The 22,577-nt window shown below is 39.7% G+C and overlaps 1 protein-coding gene across 4 annotated transcripts in view; it reads right to left on the bottom strand.

Annotated features, from left to right (window-relative positions):
• REV1 (REV1 DNA directed polymerase) overlaps nucleotides 1-22,577 on the bottom strand; it is a 110,965-nt gene that overhangs the window by 19,104 nt on the left and 69,284 nt on the right. For all 4 annotated transcript variants that reach the window (XM_069073003.1, XM_069073002.1, XM_069073005.1 and 1 more), the window contains 4 exons: nucleotides 16,938-17,066; nucleotides 15,368-15,522; nucleotides 13,724-13,843; nucleotides 12,473-12,693 (listed from right to left, as the gene is read on the bottom strand). In XM_069073003.1, the coding sequence (XP_068929104.1) occupies nucleotides 12,473-12,693; nucleotides 13,724-13,843; nucleotides 15,368-15,522; nucleotides 16,938-17,066 (625 nt within the window). The remainder of the gene's footprint in view (nucleotides 1-12,472; nucleotides 12,694-13,723; nucleotides 13,844-15,367; nucleotides 15,523-16,937; nucleotides 17,067-22,577) is intronic.

The following is a 22,577-nucleotide window of genomic DNA, read 5'->3' on the forward strand; positions in this document are numbered from 1 at the left end:
AAAGAACTGGAAATTGAGGGGATATCCATCAATTGGGGAATGGCTGAACAAGTTGTGGTATATGAATGTCATGGAATACTATTGCGCCATAAGAAATGATGAGCAGGCAGACTTCAGGAAAGCCTGGACTTATATGAACTGATGCTGAGTGAAATGAGCAGAACAGAACATTATAAACAACATCAGCCACAGAGTGTGATGACTGATTTTGATAGACTTAGCCCTTCTCAGCAATGCAAGGACCTAAAACAATTCCAAAGGCCTCATGATGGAAAATGCCATCCACATCCAGAGAAATAGCTATGGAGTCTGAACGCAGAGTGAAGCAGACTGTTTTCTTTTCTGTTTTGTTTTCCTTTCTCATGGTTACTCCCATTCATTATAATTCTTCTATGTGGCGCAACAAATTTGAAAATGTGCTTAATAGGAATGTATGTGTAGAGCCTTTATCAGACTGCATGCTGTCGTGGGAGGGAGGGGGAGAAAATTTAAAACTTATGGAAGTGAATGTTGAAAACTAAAAATAAATAAACTAACTAAAAAAAAGGGTATCTACAGTTTAATAACCTTCTGGGAATAGTTCTAAACTGCGTTGGTTTGGACTAGTTCAGAAACCAGCCAAGAATACATTAGTACACCAATTTTCCCACAGCCTTTTCACATCTTTGTCAATTTGATAGATGTGAAATTGTACCTCAAAGTTGTTCATTTATATTTCTCAAATGTTTATTGATCTAGAGCATTTTTTATATGACTATTGAAATTTTTGACTTCTTTCTCTGAAAAATGCCTTTGTCAATTTGTCGATTAGAGGGCTTTTTTCTAACAAATTTGACTCTATCCCCTATATATTTTAGACATGAGACCTTTATCAGAGCAACTTGCTGTAAAGATATTTTCCCAGTTTCTTTTCTTCTAATTTTAGCCATACTGGTTTTGTAAGAAATTTTTAAAATTTTACATAATCAAATTATCCATTTTACCTCTTGTGAATCTATCTCTTTTTTGGTTATGAAATATTCCCTCATCCATAGATCTGAAAGGTAATTCCTTCTGTGCCCTACTAATTTGTTATATCATCATTTATGTCTAAATCATTCTGATTTTATTTTAGTATATGGTATGAGACACTGATCTATATGTTGGTTTCTGTCAGAAAACCTTCTAGTTTTTAACAGTTTTTGTTGAAGAGTGAGTTCTTGTCACAGTATCTAGTAGGTACAGGTTTATAAAAATACTAGGAGCAGGCAGATGGCATAGTGAATAGAGTGCCAGACCTGGACTTAGAAAGACTTGCTGTGTGACCCCTTGGGCAGGTCACTTGACCCTGTTTGCCTCAGTTCCTTCTCTATCAAATGAGTTAGAGAAGGAAATGGCAAACCACTCTAGTATCTTTGCCAAGAACGTTACCCCAAATGGAATCACAAGGAGTTGAACACAAATAAAATGACTAAAATGCAGCAAAAACAAAAGATTACTGTGTTCATTTACTTCTACATACTATATATCTAATCTGTTCCACTGAACAATCTATTTCTTACAAAAACGAAATTCATATGATAATAGCTTTGTAGTACAATTTGAGAACTCATACTATTATGTACCTTTCCTTCTATTTTTTTCATTGATTCCCTTGATATTTGTGACCTTTTTATTTCTTCAGATAAATTTTGTTATTAGCTTTTTACCTCTATTCTCCATCACAGCATCTATAAAAAGAGGTAATTTTTGTTTCCCTTTCTCCTATACTTACTCTTTCTTTTTACTGCTTTATTACTATAGCCAGCAATTCTACTAATTATTATGTGGTAATAATGATTGTGGACACCCTTGCTTCACAGCCTTGGATCTTAAAAAAAGGCTTACTCCCATTAAAGATAATGCTGGCTCTTTATTTGGATAGACACTATTTATTTTAAGGAAACCTCCATTTATTCCTGTACTTTCTAGAGTTTTTAACAGGAATGGGTACTGATTTTGTCAAGTGTTTTTGTGTCTGTTTTTTGTTGGTTTTGTTATTAATATGGTCAATTATATTTAGTTTTCCTAATACTGAATGAATCCTGGATTCTTGTTATAAATCCAATCTTGTCATAATGTAATATATAACCTTTGTGGTATATTACTGTAGTGTCTTTGCTAATTTTAGTTAAAAAATATAGAAACTGGTCTATAGTTTTCTTCCTGGTTAAATATCAAGCCTATATTTCTGTCACAGGAGGTATGTGGTAGGATCTCTGCTTTCCATAACTTTTTAAACACTTTATATGGCATTGGAATCAGTTGTTCTTTAAACGTTTGTTAAAATTCACTCGCCAATTTGTCTGGTGCTAGGTTTTGTTTTTTGGGACTTCACTGATGGCTTGTTAAATTTTGCTTTCTAAAGAAGGATTATGTAAGTATAATACCTATTTCTTATTTTATAGATTAATCTGGGCAGTTTAAGTTTTTCTGAATATTCGTCAATTTCATTTATTTCTTAACTCACTAGTTGTGAACTCATCTTTCTCATGTTTAATATTATGACTTTAGTGTGCTTCTTTCTCAAAAATCAAAATAGTTAATGGCTTATCTATTTTATTGTTTTTTTTAAAAACCTATGCTAGATTTTTAAAAAATTAATTCAATGGTTTTACTTTTAATTTTCTTAATCTCTCTTTAGATTTTCAAGATTTCCATTTTGGTGTTTATTTGGGAAGTCTTTAATTTGCTTTACTTTTGGGGGTTTTTTGGGTGGCATGTCCAACTCACTGATATACTCTGTTATGGATTAAAGAGTTTGGAGATGGTGGGGCGGAACCAAGATGGCTGAGTAGAAGCACGACCTTCCCGCAGCTCTGGCTTCCACCCTCCCCAATCCATGTAAAAAGGGGACTCTAAACAAACCTTGGAGCTGCAGAACCCATAAAATGACACAGAGAAGCTAACCTCCTGCTGAGGACAGCCCGGCAGGCCAGCAGGAATCCAGCACAGCGCTCTGGTGGCTGAGCCCAGCCCCACACCGAGGTTTTAGCCCCAGGACGGGCCTGACCAGCCACGGCTAGAGGGACTCCAGATCAGCAGCAGCTGTGGCCCTTTCCAGATTTATCAACACATAGATGTGAAGGACAAAGTGAGAGGTCAGTGCAGTCTGGACTTTGGGACCCAGTAAGTGGGAGTGCGAGGCTTTTACCCCTGGGGCGAGAAGCCGCTGAGGCACCAGCACAGCCAGCCAGTGCCACATGGCGGCTTCAACTCCTGGCCTGCAAAGTGTAGGGGGACCAAGCACCAGTCCGAGGAGTAATCGCTCTTGCTTTAACCTGCTTGGATCTGGATTGCTGTCTAGGGTGGAGTTCCTGGGGTGGATGTCCAGCTTGCCAGAGCATGTGTAGGCCTCAGAGAGGGCACCCATCTAATACCTCCAGCAGCTGAGAAAACCCCAGAGTTTGAGATGAAAGCTCCCCTGTCTGGTGGCAGAGGCCTACTGTGGCAAAAAGCCCAAAAGTCAAGTAATTGAGTGGCAAAATGAGCAGGCAAAGTAAACAAAGCAGACAGAAGATTCCAACATTACACTCCTATTTTGGGGACAAAAAGGAGCAAAGCATGGAACAGGAGGAAAACAGTGAAGTCAGAACTCTTGCACCAAAAGCTTCAAAGGAAAATACAAGCTGGTTACAGGCCATAGAGGACCTTAAGAAGCAGATAAGAGAAGTGAAGGAAAAATTGGAAAGAGAAATGAGAACGATGCAAGAAAATTATGAAATGAGAGTCAACAGCCTGACTGAGGAAAATAATACTTTAAAAACAGACTGACTCAAATGGCAAAAGAGGCTCAAAAAGGCAATGAGGAGAAGAATGCCTTAAAAAGCCAAATCTGCCAGATGGAAAAAGAATCTCAAAAGCTCAATGAGGAGAATCATGACTTCAGAATTAGACTGGAGCAAAAGGAAGGTAATGACCTTATGAGAAATCAAGATGCTGTTAAATAGATGCAGACAAATGAAAGAATAGAAGGCAATGTGAAATATCTCGTGGGAAAAACCACTGACCTGGAAAATAGATCCAGGAGAGATAATTTAAAAATTATTGGACTACCTGAAAGCCATGACCAAAGTAAGAACCTAGAAATCATCCTCCAGGAAGTTCTCAAAGAAGACTGCCCTGATGTTTTAGAACCAGAAGGCAAAATAGAGGTTGAAAGAATCCACCGATCACCTCCTGAAAAAGATCCCAAAAAGAAAACTCCTAGGAATATTATAGCCAGATTCCGGTATTCCCTGATTAAGGAGAGAATATTACGAGCAGTCAGGAAGAAACAATTTGAATATTGTGGAAACACAATCAGGATAACCCAGGATCTTGCAGCTTCTACACTGAGGGATCGAAGGGCTTGGAATATGATATCCCGGAGGTCAAAGGAGCTGGGATTAAAACCAAGAGTCACCTACCCCGCAAAACTGAGTATTATGTTTCAGGGGAAAATATGGTCCTTCAGTGGAATAGAGGACTTTCAAGCATTCTTGCTGAAAAAACCAGAGTTGAACAGAAAATTTGACATTCAGATACAAGAAGCAAGAGAAGCATGAGAAGGTAAACAGGGAAAGGAAATCATAAGGAACTTATCAAAATTGAACTATTAACATTCCTACATGGAAAAACAGTAATTGTAACTTATGGAACTTTTCTCAGTAGTTGAAAGGAATAGAAATATATATATATATATATATATATATATATATATGTATATATATATGTATACACACACACATATATGTATTTCTATATATGAGGGTATATGGGCATATGAATACATATGTGAATGTGTGTGTGTATATATATATATATATATATATGCTTACAGGTATACATAGATAGAGGGCACAGGACCAATTTAACAGGAAGGGACGATACTTAAAAGGTGAAATTAAGAGGTGAGAGGAATATAATGAGAGGAGATGGGGAGAGACAGAATGGGGGTAAACTATCTCATATAGAAGAGGCAAGGAAAAATGGTTACAATGGAGGGGAAGAACAGGAAGGCAAAAGGGAATGGGTCAATCTTATTCTCATTGAATTTGGCTTGAGGAGAGAATGAAATACACACTAAATAGGGTATCTCACCCTACAGGAGAGTAGGGGGGAAGGGGATGAGAGGGGGGATGATGGAAGGGAGGGCAGGCTGTGGGGGGGAGGGAAGTTGGAAGCACCCACTTTTGAACAGGGACAGGATCAAAGAAGAGAATAGAACAAGTGGGAGGTGGGATAGGAGGGAGGGAAATATAGTCAGTCTTTTACAATATATCTACTATGTTACTCTTTTGCATTAGGTACACATGTGCCACCTATACTGAAAAATATACAGGCACTGGGGCATAGAGATCCACTGGAAAAGTTGAAAGGGGTACGGGAGAAAATATGGGAGAGAGCAGACTGGAGGAGGGGCTATCCTGTGGGACTGCTATTTTGGGGGGGGTTGGGTAGGGGAAGAACGGGGAGAAAATTTGTAACTCAAAATCTGGTGGAAACAAATGATATAAATCAGAAGTTAATAAAGCATTTGAAAAAAAATTAAATGTAAAATTTTAGGATAAATATATAGAGACAAAATATGAGTGTATCCTGTAATTTATAATAAAATGAATAAATGAATTTTAAAAAAGAGTTTGGAGATAAAAAAATTTCCCTTATGTACTGAGTTGGCTCCATCCAAAATTCTGCTATGTTGTCTCATTGTTGTCATTATCTTTAATGAAACTAATTTTGTATAATTTGTTCTTTGACCCCTAAATTCTTCAGGACTTAGTTTCCAAGTAATTTTTAAACTATGTTTCAAAGATCATTTACTAAATGTTTTTTATTGCAACTGTGATCAGAAAAGGATGCATTTATTATTTCTGCATATTTTGTATGTTTTGTATTTTTGCAAAGGTGCCATGCATGGCTTAGAAATATATATACACACACTTTTTTTTTGCCTTTTGGAGGACAATTGGGGTTGAGTGACTTGCCCAAGGTCACATGGCTAGTTTTTGTGTGTGTTAAGTGTCTGAGGCCAGAACTGAACTCGGGTCCTCCTGACTCTGGGGCATCGCTTTCCTCACTGCTCCACCAGCTGCCCCCACAAACACTCTTCAATTCCCCTTTGAGACTCTTTCAGATATTTCTCACATCTAAAATTCTATTTGTCTCCTTCAGTTCTTTCTCATTTATTTTTGGTTAGATTTATGTGGGTCTGAGAGAGGTGACGAACTGTGGTCCCCCCCTAATATAGTTCACTGCTTGCTCTTGTAACTCATTAAGTTAAAAGAATTTAGATGGGGCGGCTGATGGCGCAGTGAACAGAGCACTAGCCCTGGAGTCAGGAGGACCTGAGCTCAAATCTGGCCTCAGACACTTAACACTTACTAGCTGTATGACCTTGGGCAAGTCACTTAACCCCAACTACCCTGCCTTGCAGAATTTGGATGCTAGGCTTTTGGTGCACAAATACTCACTATCGATAGTAATTCACTCTCTGTAGTACTATTTAGCAGTCTTTTTGTTTATCTTTTAAAATAAGGTCTATTTAAATTTTTGCTTTGAGGTCAAGATTGTTATCTCATTCCTTCTTTTGTTTTTAAATTTCAGCTGAATACATTCTGCTTCAATTTATTTTCAGGCTCTCTCTCTTCTTCTGTTTCAAGTGTGCTCCTTGTAAAGAACATCTTGTTAGATTCTGGTTTCTAATTTACTCTGTTATCCTCTTCATTCTGTGGGCAAGTCCATCCTATTCACTTATAATTTTCCTTTTGTTTTGCCTTGTCCCCATCTTTCACAGTATTTTGCTTCTGACTTCTGCCACCCTTCATCTACTTCTGCTCTTACTCACTAACCACCTCTCCTTGCCCCAGCTCCTTTTCTTTCTACTTCCCTGGTGGGTAAGCTGAATTTCTGTACCCAATGGTCTCTGTGTGTGTATTCTTCTCTCTTTGATCAGTTCAGATAAAGAGTAAGTTCAAGTGCTGTGTGCTCTCTCCCACTGCCCCCTCTGCTATTAAAGCTCTTCCTTGTGCTCTCCATTTATGAGATATTTTCCCTCTTTTTCTTCTTTCCTTTTCTCTTCCTCTTTGGAGATCATCAAAACGTAATAGAATCACACCCAAACCTTCCTTAACCCCGGTGATCATAAAGTTCTGAAATGTTACCAGTATTATTTCTCCAAGTAAGAATGGAAACAGTAATCCTGTTTAGACCTTTAAGACTTCTCACTGTAGTGCCAATGCAATATTTACAGCACCCATGATCACGATAAAGACCATGACTATAAGTAACGCATAAGATTCCATTGCAAAATATGCCAAACTCCCCAGATAGAGGATAGCACTGAAGGATTTATTTAGACACCAGAAAACCGAATCCCAAAACCTGAAAGCCGATTCCATCATAGTACCGAAGATATTCAGAAGTCATAATAACACTGAGAGCCACAGCATCCTTCAGCCTTCCCACAAACCAATACAAGATCATATTTACTCACAAACCTCTCTATCTCCTTGCCTGAGCTCCTCTTGCCCCCACTGTCTGGCTAGCTCTGAACCAGCTTCTGTGGACTCTGTGGCCCTTCAATAAAATTCTTCCCACCACAGGCTCCACGTGATTACATTCAGCCTATTAGAGGACAGAGTTTCCTTTAAAAGCAGGGGAGGTCTTCAAACTCCCCCCTCAGTCTAGGGCAGGGAAGATCTTCAAATTTCCATTACTCACTCATATTTACCTTTTTATGTTTCTCTTGAATGTCACATTTCTATTCAATTCTAGTCTTTTTATCAAGAACGCACAAAAGTCTATTTCATTTAAGATCCTTTCTTACTCTGTAGGATTACATTCAAGTTTGGCTGAGCAGGCTATCTGATTATAAGCCTAATTCCTTTGCCTTCTGGAATACCATCGTCCAACCTCTCTTCCATTAATGTCATAGCCACTGAAGATCGAGTGATTCTGACTGTGGCTCCTGTGCACTTGAATTATCTGTGCCTGCTTGTAGTACTGTGTTTCCCTGATAATAAGACCTATCCCGAAAATAAGCCCTCCCCTTGCTGTGTAAGATTCCTCTAAAATAAGCCCTCCCCCGAAAATAAGCCCTATTGAGATTGCTACTGTAGTGAAGGTGATCCCCTGTGCTACACGCTACATTACGGTACCCTCTGTATGCACCGTCCCCCCCGCCCCCGGGTGAAACGCACGCCACGCTCCGAGCTGCATCCAATCAGAGCTGCAGCAGTGAGCGCGTCATCCTGTTCTTTATTGAATTCATTATTGAATAAAGGTACATTTTTTGTTCACATTTACCTGTTTATTAAAATCGCTGTCAATGTTCATTAAAATAAGCCCTCCCCTGAAAATAAGCCCTCTGGTGTTTTTCTGTCCAAAAAAAAAAAAAATAAGACAGTGTCTTATTATCAGGGAAACACGGTATTTTCTCCTAGATCTGGGAGTTCTCAACTTTGGTTATAATGTTTCCGGTACTTTTCATTTTGGAGTTTTTCAGGTGGTGACTAGCAGATGCTTTCAATTTCTACTTTGCCCTCTGCTTCTAAGACACCAAGTCAGTTTTCTTTTATTTCTTTTAGATTTCAGAAAATTTTGAGATTTTTTATTTTTTAAAGCAATCGGGGTTAAGTAACTTGCTCATGGTTACACAGCCAGTTATTTTTGTGTGGGTGCCGAGTATCTGAGCCCGGAACCGATCCCAGGTCTCCCGACACTGGGGCCGGTGCTCTTACTCACTGCGCCACCTGGCCACCCCTAAGCAATTGGGGTTAAGTAACTTGCTCAAGGTTACACGGCCAGTTACTTTTTGTGTGGGTGTTAAGTATCTGAGCCCGGAACCGATCCCAGGTCTCCCGACTCTGGGGCCAGTGCTCTTACTGTGCCCACCTGGCCGTCCCCTTGAGATTTCTTAAAATGTTTTTTTTCATGGCTTTCAGGTAGTCTAGTGATTTTTTTAATTCTCTCCCTTCATTTATTTTACAGGCCAGTTGTTTTCCTATGAGATTTTTCCATTTTTCTCCTATTTTTTCAATCTTGATTTCTCATGGAGTTATTACCTTCCCTTTGACCAATAATAATTTCCAAGGACTTTTTTTAGTACTGTTTTGCATTTCTTTTATCAAGCTATTCTTTTTTTATCTTTTATTCAAAGTTACCATTTGGTTTTTAAAGTCATTTTAATAAATCATTTTTAACTATTTCAGGAGTTCCTTTTTTTCCTTATTTATGACTCACCATTTTATTTGTACAAAATAGTTAATAATCATACCCTGGCTGGGAATAAAGGGAGGTTTTAGCTTTAAACAAGTCCTTCTGTTCTGAAGCATCTATTTTGAAGGCTTGGGACCAGCAGCTTTAGCCCCAGCATCTTTGGGTTTGGACTCGGCAGGCTTAGCAGCCTTAGAATCAGACTTGGAAGCCTTGGAATGAGATTTGGTGACCTTGGGGTCAGACTTGGTGGCGTTAGCATCAGATTTGGTGGCCTTGGGGCCAGATTTGGTAGCCTTGGGATCTGACTTCCTGACCTTGGCAGCAGACCTGGCAGCCTTGGGGTCAGTGGGCTTGGTAGACTTGGGGTCAGTGGTTCTGGCAACCTTAGAGTCAGGCTTTGTGATCCTGGAGCCTGGATGTTTGATGCTGATACTAGGACCTGGACGCTTGGTAGTCATCTTGTGGCCAGCACGCTGGGCACTGGCCTTGGGGATCTTGGGCCTGAGGAGCTTGGCTTTGGAGGCCTTCGTGCTCAGGGCCTTGATGGCTTTGGTGCTGTTGGCCTGCATCTTCTTCAGCCCCTTCTTGTTGTGTTTCCTGGCAAAGCGCATGTTTCTCAAAAACTTGGGGTCAACCCCTTTCAGAGACTCGTATCTCTGTGACCTAGGTTTCTTGATGCCATTTTTGTGATCGGTTGTGGGTGGTATGGTTCTTAGACTTAGCCATCTTTACACCAGAAGAGGCCAAAGGGAGAGAGAGAAAGAAGCTATTTCAGGAATTCTTGTTCAGCTTATGTTCAATGTTCATTTTTCTTGGAGGTTTATTATTTTGTTATTTTCTAATCAATGTATGTTATTTTCTAGTCAATGTCTTCTGGATTTGTGTCTTGAGTTTTTTGACCATAGTAGCTTTTTATGGTTCAAATTTTTTTTTCTTCTTGGAGGGCAATTGGGGTTAAGTGACTTGCCCAAGGTCACAGGGCTAGCTTTTGTGTTAAGTGTCTGAGGCTGGATTTGAACTCAGGTCCTCCTGACTCCAGGGCTGATGATCTACTCACTGCACCACGTAGCTGCCCCAATGGTTCAATTTTTTTAAAGGATTCATCCAAACTACTTCTTGACTTTGGAATTTATTCTGCTCACTTCTTGGGCAGTGGATGGAGGATGTATGGGACTTCTGCTACTTTGGCAATGCAGTCTTGGTACATCCAAGTTTTCAGTGCTCTCAAACTAGTATGACCCAGGAGAGATCTGTTCAGTGTCCTCCTGATCTGACCTGTCCTGGGTTGGGGAGCACTGGCTTATGTGTGGGTGAGTCGGTCACTAGCCCACTGGGACACTGTGGGTTTGGAGCATCACAAGTGCTGCTTCCATGGTGGTGTTTCAGCTAAAGGCTAGAATCGAGTCCATGCTGCTCTGTCCCTAGGATCAGAGCCACACTGCTGTGTTTCTTACTCTGTGCACAGCTGGGGTGGGCCCGTGGCTCCTCTCCACCCTGGATCCATCCCCCAGAACCCTGCACCTGGCATTAGGTCAGGGATACTCTGGGGATCTCCTCTTGCTCCAGTGGATCCTACCCTGGTGCTTCGTCTTGACACGCCTATTCTTTCCCTGCTGCCAACACTCCAGTTCTGGTCAGTTCTTGTCCCCAGTATCTGCAAACCTCTGTCTCCTTAAGCTGTCCTGTGCTGGAAAAATGACTATGCCTTTTTTTTTATTTTCCCCATTCAGAATTCAGTCTACTCTTTTCTACATTGTTGTGGAGAAGTGTAATGCGAATGTAAATTTTAAAGATCTTCCCTGCCCCTAGGCTAAAGTGCACCAGAAGCCTGGGGAGGGAGGCTTGTTTTTCAGTAGATACTTTTTGATTGGCCAGTGGGTCCAAAAGGTTGTTACATTCTCTGAGCCAGGAGAAGGCTATATAAGCCCTGATGTGTAGCTTTGTTTTGGGACTCACTTTGAGAAGTGTTCTGTGATTTGATCTGATTTCTGGGAAGCCGTTGTTGAGAGTCCCCCGGCTTTGAAAAACCCAGAATGTGGAAACCCAGATGTTGACTGGGTATGGATGTAATGGTTGGACAGTTTGAAAATCTGTCTACTTGATGTTTCTGTCTTGATAATTCTGCCTGTATGCTTTGAGGTTCGGGGTGCTGACCTTTTCAAGGTAAACGATATATGTCTGACTGATTAAAGTAAGCTTGTTAACCCATTTTGAGTTGCTTTCCTTTAACAAAGCAATCCAAGAACCTGTGGTAGCTGCAAACCCTGAGGACACTTGGGGTGCTTGCTGCTACAAGAAGGAAGAATGTTTCCTCTCACTCCAGCATCTTGACTCTGCCCCAGTGATGGATGAGAGTCGTCCCCCTGCCCCCCCCCCTCCCCGCCGTCCAATCCACCCTCAACACAGGTGCCAAAGCAACTTCCCAAATGCATAAGTGCAATTACTCCTTACGACCACTTCAATATGCTTTATGACTCTTTTCCACCTCCAAGATCCAATAATAACTCTTCTATTTGGTGTTTAAGACTCCTCACAACTTCATCCTTCTTAACTTCCAAGTCTTCTTACATGTCACCCCCTCCACGCCCTCTTAGGTCTAATCCTATTGAGATCCTCATGTGGGACACTCCATCTCCCATCTCCACTGTCCTTCTTGTGTCTCTGTGTTGGTGTATGCACGCACAGATGGAAAGACAGATCTAAATCTTGAAAACACCTTTATGTCCATACGGATGCACATTTGCATTTCCTCAGTTAGAAATGTAAGCTCCTTGAGGGTAAGAACTGTTTCACTTGTGTTTTCGTATGTACAGAATTTAGCACAGTGCCTGACACGAAGCAGACACTTAATAAATGCTTATTTGTTGTTTCAGTCTAAAGAAAGGTAAAAGCCACGATGGCTGGCTGCGAGTCAGAAAACGTCAGCATTCTACTTCCTATCTGAGCAACTGCAAGCAAGTTACGTAGCTTCCACAAGTCTCAATTTCCCTCCCTGTGAAATGAAGGAACTTTGCTTAAGGACTCTCTCTTCAGAAGTCAGGTCCCAGCAAAAGAAAGGAAGCTTCAAGACTTTCTTGTATGACTTTATGCAGCCCACATACAGCTAGAGGATAAATGACCTACAGCCCTGGGAAAGGAGTACAGACGCTGAACACTCAAAGGCCCAGTCACTGCCATTGAGAGGCCACCAGTTTAACTGGGAATAAAGGGCAAACATATAAAAAATACACATAATACTTTAAATAAATGGTACCTGAGTGAACCTTATTCCATAGTTGATCTCAGCTGAGACAGATTTTCTTTCTTTCTCTGTCCGAACTGGTCTATCATCCAAACCCCGGCAGAACCTATAAAGCATCTGCCCTGTCTTTGGGCCAAATTCTTTCTGTAGTTTTGACATGGTTATATACTGCAGGTCCCCACAAGTTTTAATTCCCAAAGATGCTAATTTGGATTCCATTGTTCGACCAACACCTAGGAGAAGAAATATAAACATTATCTAATAAGACTGTAAAACTAAATTATTCAAAGAAAATCACTATAAATAAGCACAAGTGGTATTTTTAGAATCTCATTTATCCAAATTCAACTTTTATGAATATAAAATCTGTTAGAAAATTCTTGTAAATAAATACTGTAAGTGGAGAGCTAAAGTAGAGAACTATTAAGATATATGCCTGAATTATCTTTTGGATTAAAAAAGATTTTGGTGATCTGGGTTAAAATACTTGTTTTAAAGGATTGTATAAATTCTTAAAACATAAATCTGTCAATCTGTTGAACAAGATGCTTCCTTAGACACCATGTGAAGGAGATCAGTTCCCAGGTGAAGTCTTTGTGTGTCTGTCTGTCTGTCTCTCTCTTCTGAGGCCCAGGCCTTCAAATTACAATGGGGATGAAAATAAAATCTGTCCTCCTAAGGTCTTCAGTCTCTTGCCCAAGCATTGATAACCCTTAGTGATGTTTTCTAGATTCCTTAAGACGGGACACCAGTCATTCCAGATCAACCACATTCTTTTTTTAAACAAAAAAAGCAAACACAAGGTCACTAAACTGTGAGGTCATGAAAATACAGTAGACATAGTTTATCTAGATCTTAGCAACTCATAAAATATTTCATACTCTTTTTATGGGAAAGATGAAGGGCTGTGCGTAAAATAACTAAGATTTAAAGGGGCAGGCACTAACGATTCAGGGTCCACTCAGCACATCATTCTCCTTTTTAAATGAGATCTTAGATTTCATTGTAGCTCACAGCCTTGATATCATTTGACAGAAATTTCAGATGACAATATCAATCATCAAAACTCTAAAATACAAGTATATAAAAAATATGTATCAACTGATGTTCATTATAAAAATTCAATACAATCTCGAAGGCATGCATGTTCAAGAGACCCTGGGGTACACTCCGAAGAACACACAGCTCCTGGCCTCAAAATTCAATGATTAAAATAGCATTTGCAAGTGAAAAGAAAAAAACACAAAAAACATTCTACTATACCTGGCAGACTAGTAACTAGTTGTCCTCTAATAAAATCATCCACTTCCTCTGGCTTTAAGTGATATTGTCCATCTGGTTTGGCTTTCCTTGTTGCCATTCTGGCCAGCAGAATATTGGAACCTATAAAGTCAAAAAAACATGAAATCAGCTTTATAAAAATTCACTATAAAATTTGATTTTTTCTCCCACAGTTCCCTAGAGGCAACTAGAAAAGTGACTTAATAATGTTAAGAACACTGAAAACTATCAAGAAACATTGAATATTTAAACCAAAGTAAGTCAGCTGCATTCACGGCAGTACAAAGAGAAATCTTTTAATACCATAAGCTTATTAAATCTTACAAAAGCCTAAATTTCATTAGCCAAGATCCATTAGATTTTGATCCTGTATTTCATGTGATTTTTTGATTATCATCATCATCACTACTAATTTATCTGGGTGGTTGAGGGGGAGGGGTAAGACTTGGTCTCCCTATCTTGCCCAGTGCAACAGCCACTCATGGGTTAAATCGCCCTGCTTATCAACACCTCAGTTTTCACCCTGATCTGCTTCCAACCTAATCCTCTTCCTGGGTGCTAGACCTACTGCCTCCATCTCATCAGCTTTAATACCAATGTTCAGAAGCCTCACCCTCGAGGGATCCACTCATCTCGGCTTCATTAGTAGCAGGGATCACAGACATACGCCCTCATAACCAGCCAGCTTAATTACTATCACTAAATACTGAGAGCTGAACTTATCAGTAAAGACCCTCCCTGTGACCATGGACAAGACATTTAATGTCTCATTTCCTCAGTCTGTACGATGCGGACGTTTGTGGTGCCTATCTCAGGACTGGTGAGATGATGCACATAAATGACAAGTACCCTGCAAACTGTAACGTGACACACGTTAAAAGTCAACAATCATCGTCACTTAAAGTTACACCAAGTCGTAAGCAGCTGGGGGGGAGGGAGGCAGCGAAGCAAACTGTTAGGAAACTCTACTCCACTCAGCATGTTTATCAAGCTCTCACTGCACGTGTTGTCCAGTAATGAACAATTTATAAAATAACACAGAAAAAAAGTTCCCATTATCTAGATACAATGAAGTTTAGGAATCCCAATTACTAGTAGCAAATGTCAAAATAGGCATTTTTTTTGTTCAGAGTCAAAAGAATTTTCAAGCAGAATGTTTCAGGTTATGTAAACATTCTCATGTGGAATGGGACATATCAGAGACACAGGGACTACACTGTAGTTTAGTTCGGTGGATTTGGATCCACATAAATGACTGGACCCAAAGTATGGTCATTATAGTTCACTGTCAGCTGTACTTGGCTGTGTCCCTTAACATGCCTATCAATGACTTCAAGTCATAATATAATTTTTATCAAATCTGAATATAACAAAAGGCTAACAAAAAGCCAACACACAAAATAAAAGAATTTGGATTAAAAATGTTTTTCGCAGGCTGCAATATCTGGACCAATCTAATATAGATACATGTAAAGTTTTAATTTGTTTGGAAAAAACAACATTGCCAATACAAGATGGCCAAAAGCAATTTATCTGAAAAAGCTAAGATGTTATTAGTGGACTGACATAATGAGAGGCAATGTTCCCAAATATGTGATCTAAAAGTAAGCTGCATGACATACTGACCCATCCCGACAGAAGCAGCACATTGAGTCTGGTCTTTGATCTCAGTGCGGATCGCGTTTGCAAACTCATCAGGAGTAAGTCTGGTCTCTGCAAGGATTTCAGTGATATCCACTAGGGCTTCATCACAACTGACAGCTTCGATGTTGTGGGTATAGCTAGCAGCACAAAGTAGAAGGGAGCAAGTCATCAGGAACAGCTCACCATTTGTCAGACACAGTACGTTGCAAATGAAGACTTTTTTGGTGTAATCTTCCAATTATTCTTTTGTCTTACAAGTTTACAATACTAAGAAATGTTATCATATTAAATATTTTTAACAGGAGAACCTACCATGTAGAATCCTTGTATGTTATTATAATTGAAGTTATTTTCAAAATAATTTTCTTTTACATTTTGAAAGTTTTCTTTAAATTCCAATTTATAAACAGCAATTAAAAAATCACGCCAAAGTTTCTCCATATGAAGCATGTGAATGAATATGAACAGCCCAAGGGTTTTGAGTGAATAGATATAACCAAAAAAATCAATAAAAGAAATGTGAAAACATAAAATATAATACTTAATTAAAAATGTACTATAGTATTACTCAAAAATTTTTTTGCCTGTTCTCTACTAGAAGAATTGAAAAGAAAAAGGAGGATAAGGGATAAATTATTTACCACTTCCCTTTCCTGATCACTATAAGACAATATTCACAAATTCCCTCATTCGCTGCAACCCTGAGTCAGTAATACTCCTCTGAATAATGACGGTTTGAATCTTGAAAAATCATACTATATTTTAAAAATTTTGCTGATAAAAATATAGTAATAAATTTCCCAAAGAGTTGTTATGTAAATCTCACCTCAGAAGTAATGAGATTTATTTTGTTGCCTTCAAATGTGTTCACAATCTATAATCCAGCAAAATGCCCCCAATACACTCTGTTTATTCTGTGATTTCTCTCCCATTAAAATGTAAATTCCTTAAGAAAAAAAATTTCAACTATTTTTAATAGTTCAAGGAAATAGCATAAAGCCTGGCACAAAACAGCTGTTAATATCTGCCTGCTGAAGAACTGAATTTGGCGACATTTAAAAAGAATTACTAACGTAGAGATAGTACAGATAGAATGACTATTTGTTAGCGATATTGTAAAAAGATTTTAGCATTTGGTAGTCAAAGATTTGAATGACCTTTAAGGTTCATTTGAAAATGAAAGCATGAAAAATTAATTTCAAAATTCACTTAAATTAGCAGAAATTTATTAAACATGATTTCAAATTGACATTGTCCATAGCTGACACATTTATAGCTCAAAAAGTTTTACATTTTTACATTATATTTATACTTACAATGCATGCTACCTTACATTTAGAATACGTATTATATTTACACTTATAATGTACATATTACATTATATTTACATTTTTTAAAATTCCTTAACAAGTTAATCAAAATCAGAAAATTTTAGGTGGAATGGGATAGGGACTGCTACAGTGACTGGCAAATCTTTCTAATTTAAGCTAGGTTATAGTCAATATTAAAGATGGAACACACACACATCTTAAAATAAAACTATATACATTACCTTGCTAATGTTTCATACATTGTCCGGGCAACTTCTTTGTATGCGTGAAAATCATATGGAACAGCTTGAAGATTTGGACAAAGTTGTTTGGCTTGACCAAAAAACATTCCATTTTTTATGCCAACTTGTCTAAAGAAAAAAAAAAGTACAAAAACCCATTATGTTAAACATTTTTAAATTCAAAATCAAAATCCTAAAAATGCTTCTAAAATTTTCATTATGCCAATCATTTAGAATTTTAACATATCTACTCTAACAGTCAAAATTAGGTATTTAAAAAAATACCCAATAATTCTGAACTATCGGGTAGTTTATTTTTTATATTTTTAAAAATTCTAAACTTCAACAAGAAATAAAGTGGGCATTTCCAATACAGAGCAGAACAGGAAAGAGAACCATTCATGTAACTTTCAAAATCGCCCTGCTATTCTTTGATTCTTTTTAGACTTTCCTTATTTTCTCTTCGGTCCATCTTTTAAAAAATGCTTCAATGACCTTGCCCCTTAAATTTTTTTTATTACCTTATAGTTAACCTTCCCTGACTCCCATTCCCACCTAAATTGGAAAATAAGAAAGACAATTATAACAAATATGTATTAGCAAAAAACCCAAATTCCCACACTAGCAGCATCTAAAAATTTTATCTTCTTTATACTTTTTAGACTATAAAATCATATGGATCTGTTGAAGGCACTATAAGAAGAAAATGAATACTCATATAAACATTGTAATATATGACATTTGAAAACTGGTTTAAGATATTTTAAATTTTATGGGGGAGAAGGGCTGGTTCCATTGAGGCTCATACCTCTGGTCCCTAATGCTGAGATATTAACATACCATACACTATTAGTATCAAAACAAAAAGTAGGAATTTATTGCCAAAGAATTCCCCTAGCCAGCATTTGTCATCTCCAAAGAAGTAAAAGATTAAGAAACTGCACAAAACAAGGCTTTATGACAAGGGGATAAAATACACTTAACCGGGGGCGGCTGGTAGCGCAGTTGAGTAAAGTGCCTACCCTGGGGTCAGGAGGACCTGAGTTCAGTTCCTGCCTCAGACACTTAACACCCACAAAAAAACACTAGCTGTGTGACCTTGGGCAAGTTACTTAACGCCAACTGCCCTCCAAAAGGCCAAAAAAAATACTCAATCACCCAATTCATGATTGACCAATTCCAGACTCTAATAGCAACTGTGATTATATTGTATGTGATAAAGCATCACTCTGGATGATCCAGGATTTTCTGAGACCCAAATGAAAAGAACAAATTTAAATTCTAGAGTATACCTAAATGTTGCATAACACTTTTCAGTATTTGGATCATTTGCCAGAAAAAACATTAAATGTGAAATTGTACTTAATGAGCAAAATCTTCATTGTATTAAGTTGTAGGGATCAAAAAAATCTTACAGAAAGGGAACACAGTGTTTCAAAATGTTACATATTCATAAGTAGAATTAAAAGTTAATAAATATATATATGTATTCAGAGATAAAGTCACTGACCCACATAAGTTCATATCCAAGTGTACACTATTTCAAGAAAGTTATGAATTGACAACCAGATGCCTTCTAGAAACTTCAGATCACTAAAAACTCAAAGAATTTTACTTTATAAAAAAAAGTTTGATTTATTCAGATGAATTTAAAACAGCAAATTTTAAGAGAAAAGACCTAAAAGGACAGGAATGATAGTAGTATGAGTCCCAGCAAAGAAAGTGAGAAAATGTCTCTACAATTTGATTCCAAATCTTTAAGATTAAAATTTGTTCACTATTTATAGAATGCACTAGATAACAAGTCTCTTGCCCTTATAAAGATTTATTTTTTTTTTTGGAGGGGGGAAGGTAGGGCAATTGGGGTTAAGTGACTTGCCCAAGGTCACACGGCGAGTGTGTGTGTGTGTGTGTGTGTGTGTGTGTGTGTGTGTGTGTGTGTGAAGTGTCTGAGGCAAGATTTGAACTCAGGTCCTCCTGACTCCAGGATCAGTGCTCGATTCACTGCACCACCTACCCACCTCTATAACAGTTTTTTAGAAAATTCAGTTCTGTCAAACAACCCATTCTCTACTGATGCCATATAGACTGGTCGTATTACTAAAACAAATTACAGGGATGAAAACTTATTTCATAAAAAGCATTTGCCACAGGATTCCTTTAAATAAAAGGCAGTATAGAACATTAAAATAATTAATACACCATTGGATTTGTACCCATTGTCTAATTCATATATATAGTTATAGTTTTATAGTCATTTGAATGCAAATGCACAATGAAGACCTTACAGGATCACCAGACACCAAAATCAAGTTAAAGAAACCTAAAAAGCCATTAGACACAGCAATAAGATCAGTAAGTGAAGCAAAAATGCCATTTGAAGTAAAAAAACAAAAAGTTTTTTTCGGTAGGGGGATGGTGAAGGGGAAGGAGAAGAACCAAAGGGCTCGTCACAGTCTCCAAAAGGACCCTATAAACATGGAGAGCGCCTTCTTTATAGTAATAGTAACAATCACAAGTAAAGCATATTCCTCTACAGGACAGAATTTACATTTACATGGGGAGGGGGGAAATGACTAGGTGATTTCCAAGCATTTTTAAAGAGTGTTTTATACACAACATATTTGTACTCGATAAAAGCCAAACAGGTGAACAAATAAACCACTAAATTAAATAGAAGGGGGGTATTTAATTCAAGCCAAAGAAAGAAATCCAATGCTCTAAAAGTATGGGAAAGAAGACACGTACAGTCACAGATTTGGGCCTGGAAGGGACCTGGAGGCCAGCAGATCCAAGGCCTTCACTTTAGAGAGGAGTGCTTCTAGCTAAGTATTTGGCTTCCCCCTGAGAACATGAGGAAGAGCAGTGTAGTGCCACAGTGAACAGAGGGCCAGGCCTGGAGCCAGAAAGACTCATCTTCCTGAATTCCAGTCTGGCCTCAGACCCTCAGCAGCTGGGGGACCCTGGACAAGTCACTTCATCCTGCTGTCTCTGGGCTGGAGAAGGAAGGGTAAAGAACTCCAGGATATTTGCCAAGAAGGCCCCACATGGGGTCACAAAGAAATCGAAATGACTGACAATGACAACAGATTCTAAAGAGATGGGAGCAGTAAGCTTTATTCATTACTCACTACTCACTGACAGGAACAGAAGACACATGAATAGCAGCCCTCGTGAAGTGCTTGAGATGCTGCCTCACTGGTCCCCAAAGAATGCAGGGAGGTCTGGGCTATTACTATTTGCTCCTTGTGCAGAGAGGTGAAGGGGCTTGAGGAGCCAGGCTCACATTCCTAGTGTCTGAGGCAGGAAGCTGGACTCAGGCCTTCCTGGCCCTCTTCTAGCTGAAGCTGGATTACACATTTTCCTTTTCTCTCCTTCCTACTGTGACCACTCTGCGTGCCATTTCAGGGTGGCCGTCCCTAAAAGCGGAGCTGCTCTCTCGGCGAAGACCTTCTCAGCCATCTCCTAGAACCCTCCCAGCAAGAGCTGACGACCTGTGTCCAATCTGATGGCTTTTTCCAGCATTAACAGCACTTCCAATTGTGCCGCTACTTTGGTGACTGCAGGAGCGAGCTGATCTTTGCATAACTGCTTGGTCTCCCTGGCACCGTCCTTTCCACGTGCTCCATCTCACGGATCCCTCACAGAGCCGTGAGATCAATAAAACAGGAGTTGTTCTTACTGTACAGGTGAGGACACTGGGTCAAAGCGGTCACAGAGCGAGTACATTTCAGACCTAGGTGGTGAACTCCCAACTCGCGGCACAGGATTCCTAGCGCTACACCGCACAACTAACACGTTCTCACCCCACTAATCACGAGCTGGTGCCCAAATTGACAAATACAGACCCCGACTGAAAACAAAGGCACCAACAAAGGCTCAAGACCAGAGTGGACAGCGTCAGGGAGGGGACGTTAATGGGGGAGGTCGGAATCACTCAGGGCCTTCACTACTCTTCTCTCAGGGGAAATACTCTCCTCCTCCTCCTATTTGGAGCTAACAGCAGCAGCAGTTGCTGTTCATTTGTCTCAGTCATGACCAACGCTTTGGGTCCCTTTTCCAGCTCATTTTACAGATGAGTAACTGAGGCAAACAAGGGTAAGTGACTTGCCCAAGGTCACAAAACCAGGAAATGTCTGAGGCCAGAAGTAAACTCAGGAAGAGGAGTTTTCCTGATGCTACTCCCGGTGCTGTTTCCACTGTACCACCTACCTGCCCCTTCACAACAGCAGCCTAACAGGGATTCCTGCAGCAGCTACGGATCCTGGCTTCTCGCTGTCTCCGAGGACTGGGGACCATGACCACCCCTGCACCACTGGGGCAGCTGTTTGCTTCACGACTTGCCCCTGCTTCCTCAGCTTGTGTAAACGCTTGTCCGTGTGCGCCCACCAATCTCAGAGCTCATGCAGCATGAAGATGTTTTCTGGACTCCCCCACACTGTGTGGTATCAGCGGGTCAAGCATGTTGAGTGCCTACTATGTACGGAACCCTGGGCTAAAGCAGTGAAAGGCAGCGGAGAGCAGGAGTGACGGTCACATACAGTGCCGAGGAAGGCCTGTGACGGGAGGAAGGCTGAGAGAGACGACTCCAAGCTCTCACAGAGCAGTCAAGGACAACTCATCGAGTCTGGCGTGTTGTGCACAAAATGCACAAGGCCAGCATCCCCAGACCTCGAAGGTTGTGGGAGGGAATAACACGTAGAATGAGACCAGGGACGGGTCAGGCTGTGAGGTGCTATGAAAGCAAACGGAAGCTTTTACATTTGATCTCCAATATTAACAAGCAGCAGGTGCAATTTACTGAAGCAGCAGAGTAACGTGATCAGACCCGCACTTCAGGAAAATCATTTTGGTTGCTGAGCGGGACAGACCTAAAGCAAGCAGACCAATTAGAAGGTCATGGTACTGTCCAGTCGTGAAGCGATGAAAACCTGCACCAGCCAGAGGCTGTAGGTGTATAAAGTAGGGGACTGTACAGGAGAGAAGGCAGACCAACCACAAGACTACTGTAATGGTCTAAGAAAGAGGGAAAGATCCAGGGTGGGTGAATGCAGGAGAGGAGACAATGAGCCGAGAGACAGAGCAAAGCACGAAACGACAAAATCTGGCAACATCAGCCATGCGGGACGAGAGAGAATAACAAGTCAAGGGTGACTTGCTTGTCTATTCTTTAAATAGTTGGCACAGAGAAAAATGGAATCTGAAAACCTGGGTTCAAGACGACCAGCTCGTACGATTACGATCATTCCTCATCAATAAAAATGGGGATAATACAAATCGAAAGCCTACTTCACAGGATCTCTGTAAAGAACGAATAAGAAAATGCACACAGAACATACTGCACATTGTAAACCTCCAAGTAAGCTGTCATCGTTACTTATCTAGTGGTATCTTTTACAGCAGGGGCATCAAGCTCAAGTAGAAATGAAGGCCATTAAACCATAGATAAGGATCCCCATAGGCTGAATTATTAGCTGAGAAAACCACTTACGTATTATATTTTACTGTGTTTTTATTCATTTTACCAAGAATTCCCCAATTACATTTTAATCTGGTTCAGGCGCCACACATGGTTTGTAGGCCCCATGTCTGATACCCCTGTCCTATATACTCACTGCTTTTCCTGCACAATTCTTCACT

Source organism: Petaurus breviceps, unplaced genomic scaffold (genome assembly GCF_028583685.1).
Source record: "Petaurus breviceps papuanus isolate PSGF00001 unplaced genomic scaffold, PetGlider_PUasm1.0 90849, whole genome shotgun sequence".
NCBI lineage: Eukaryota > Metazoa > Chordata > Mammalia > Diprotodontia > Petauridae > Petaurus > Petaurus breviceps.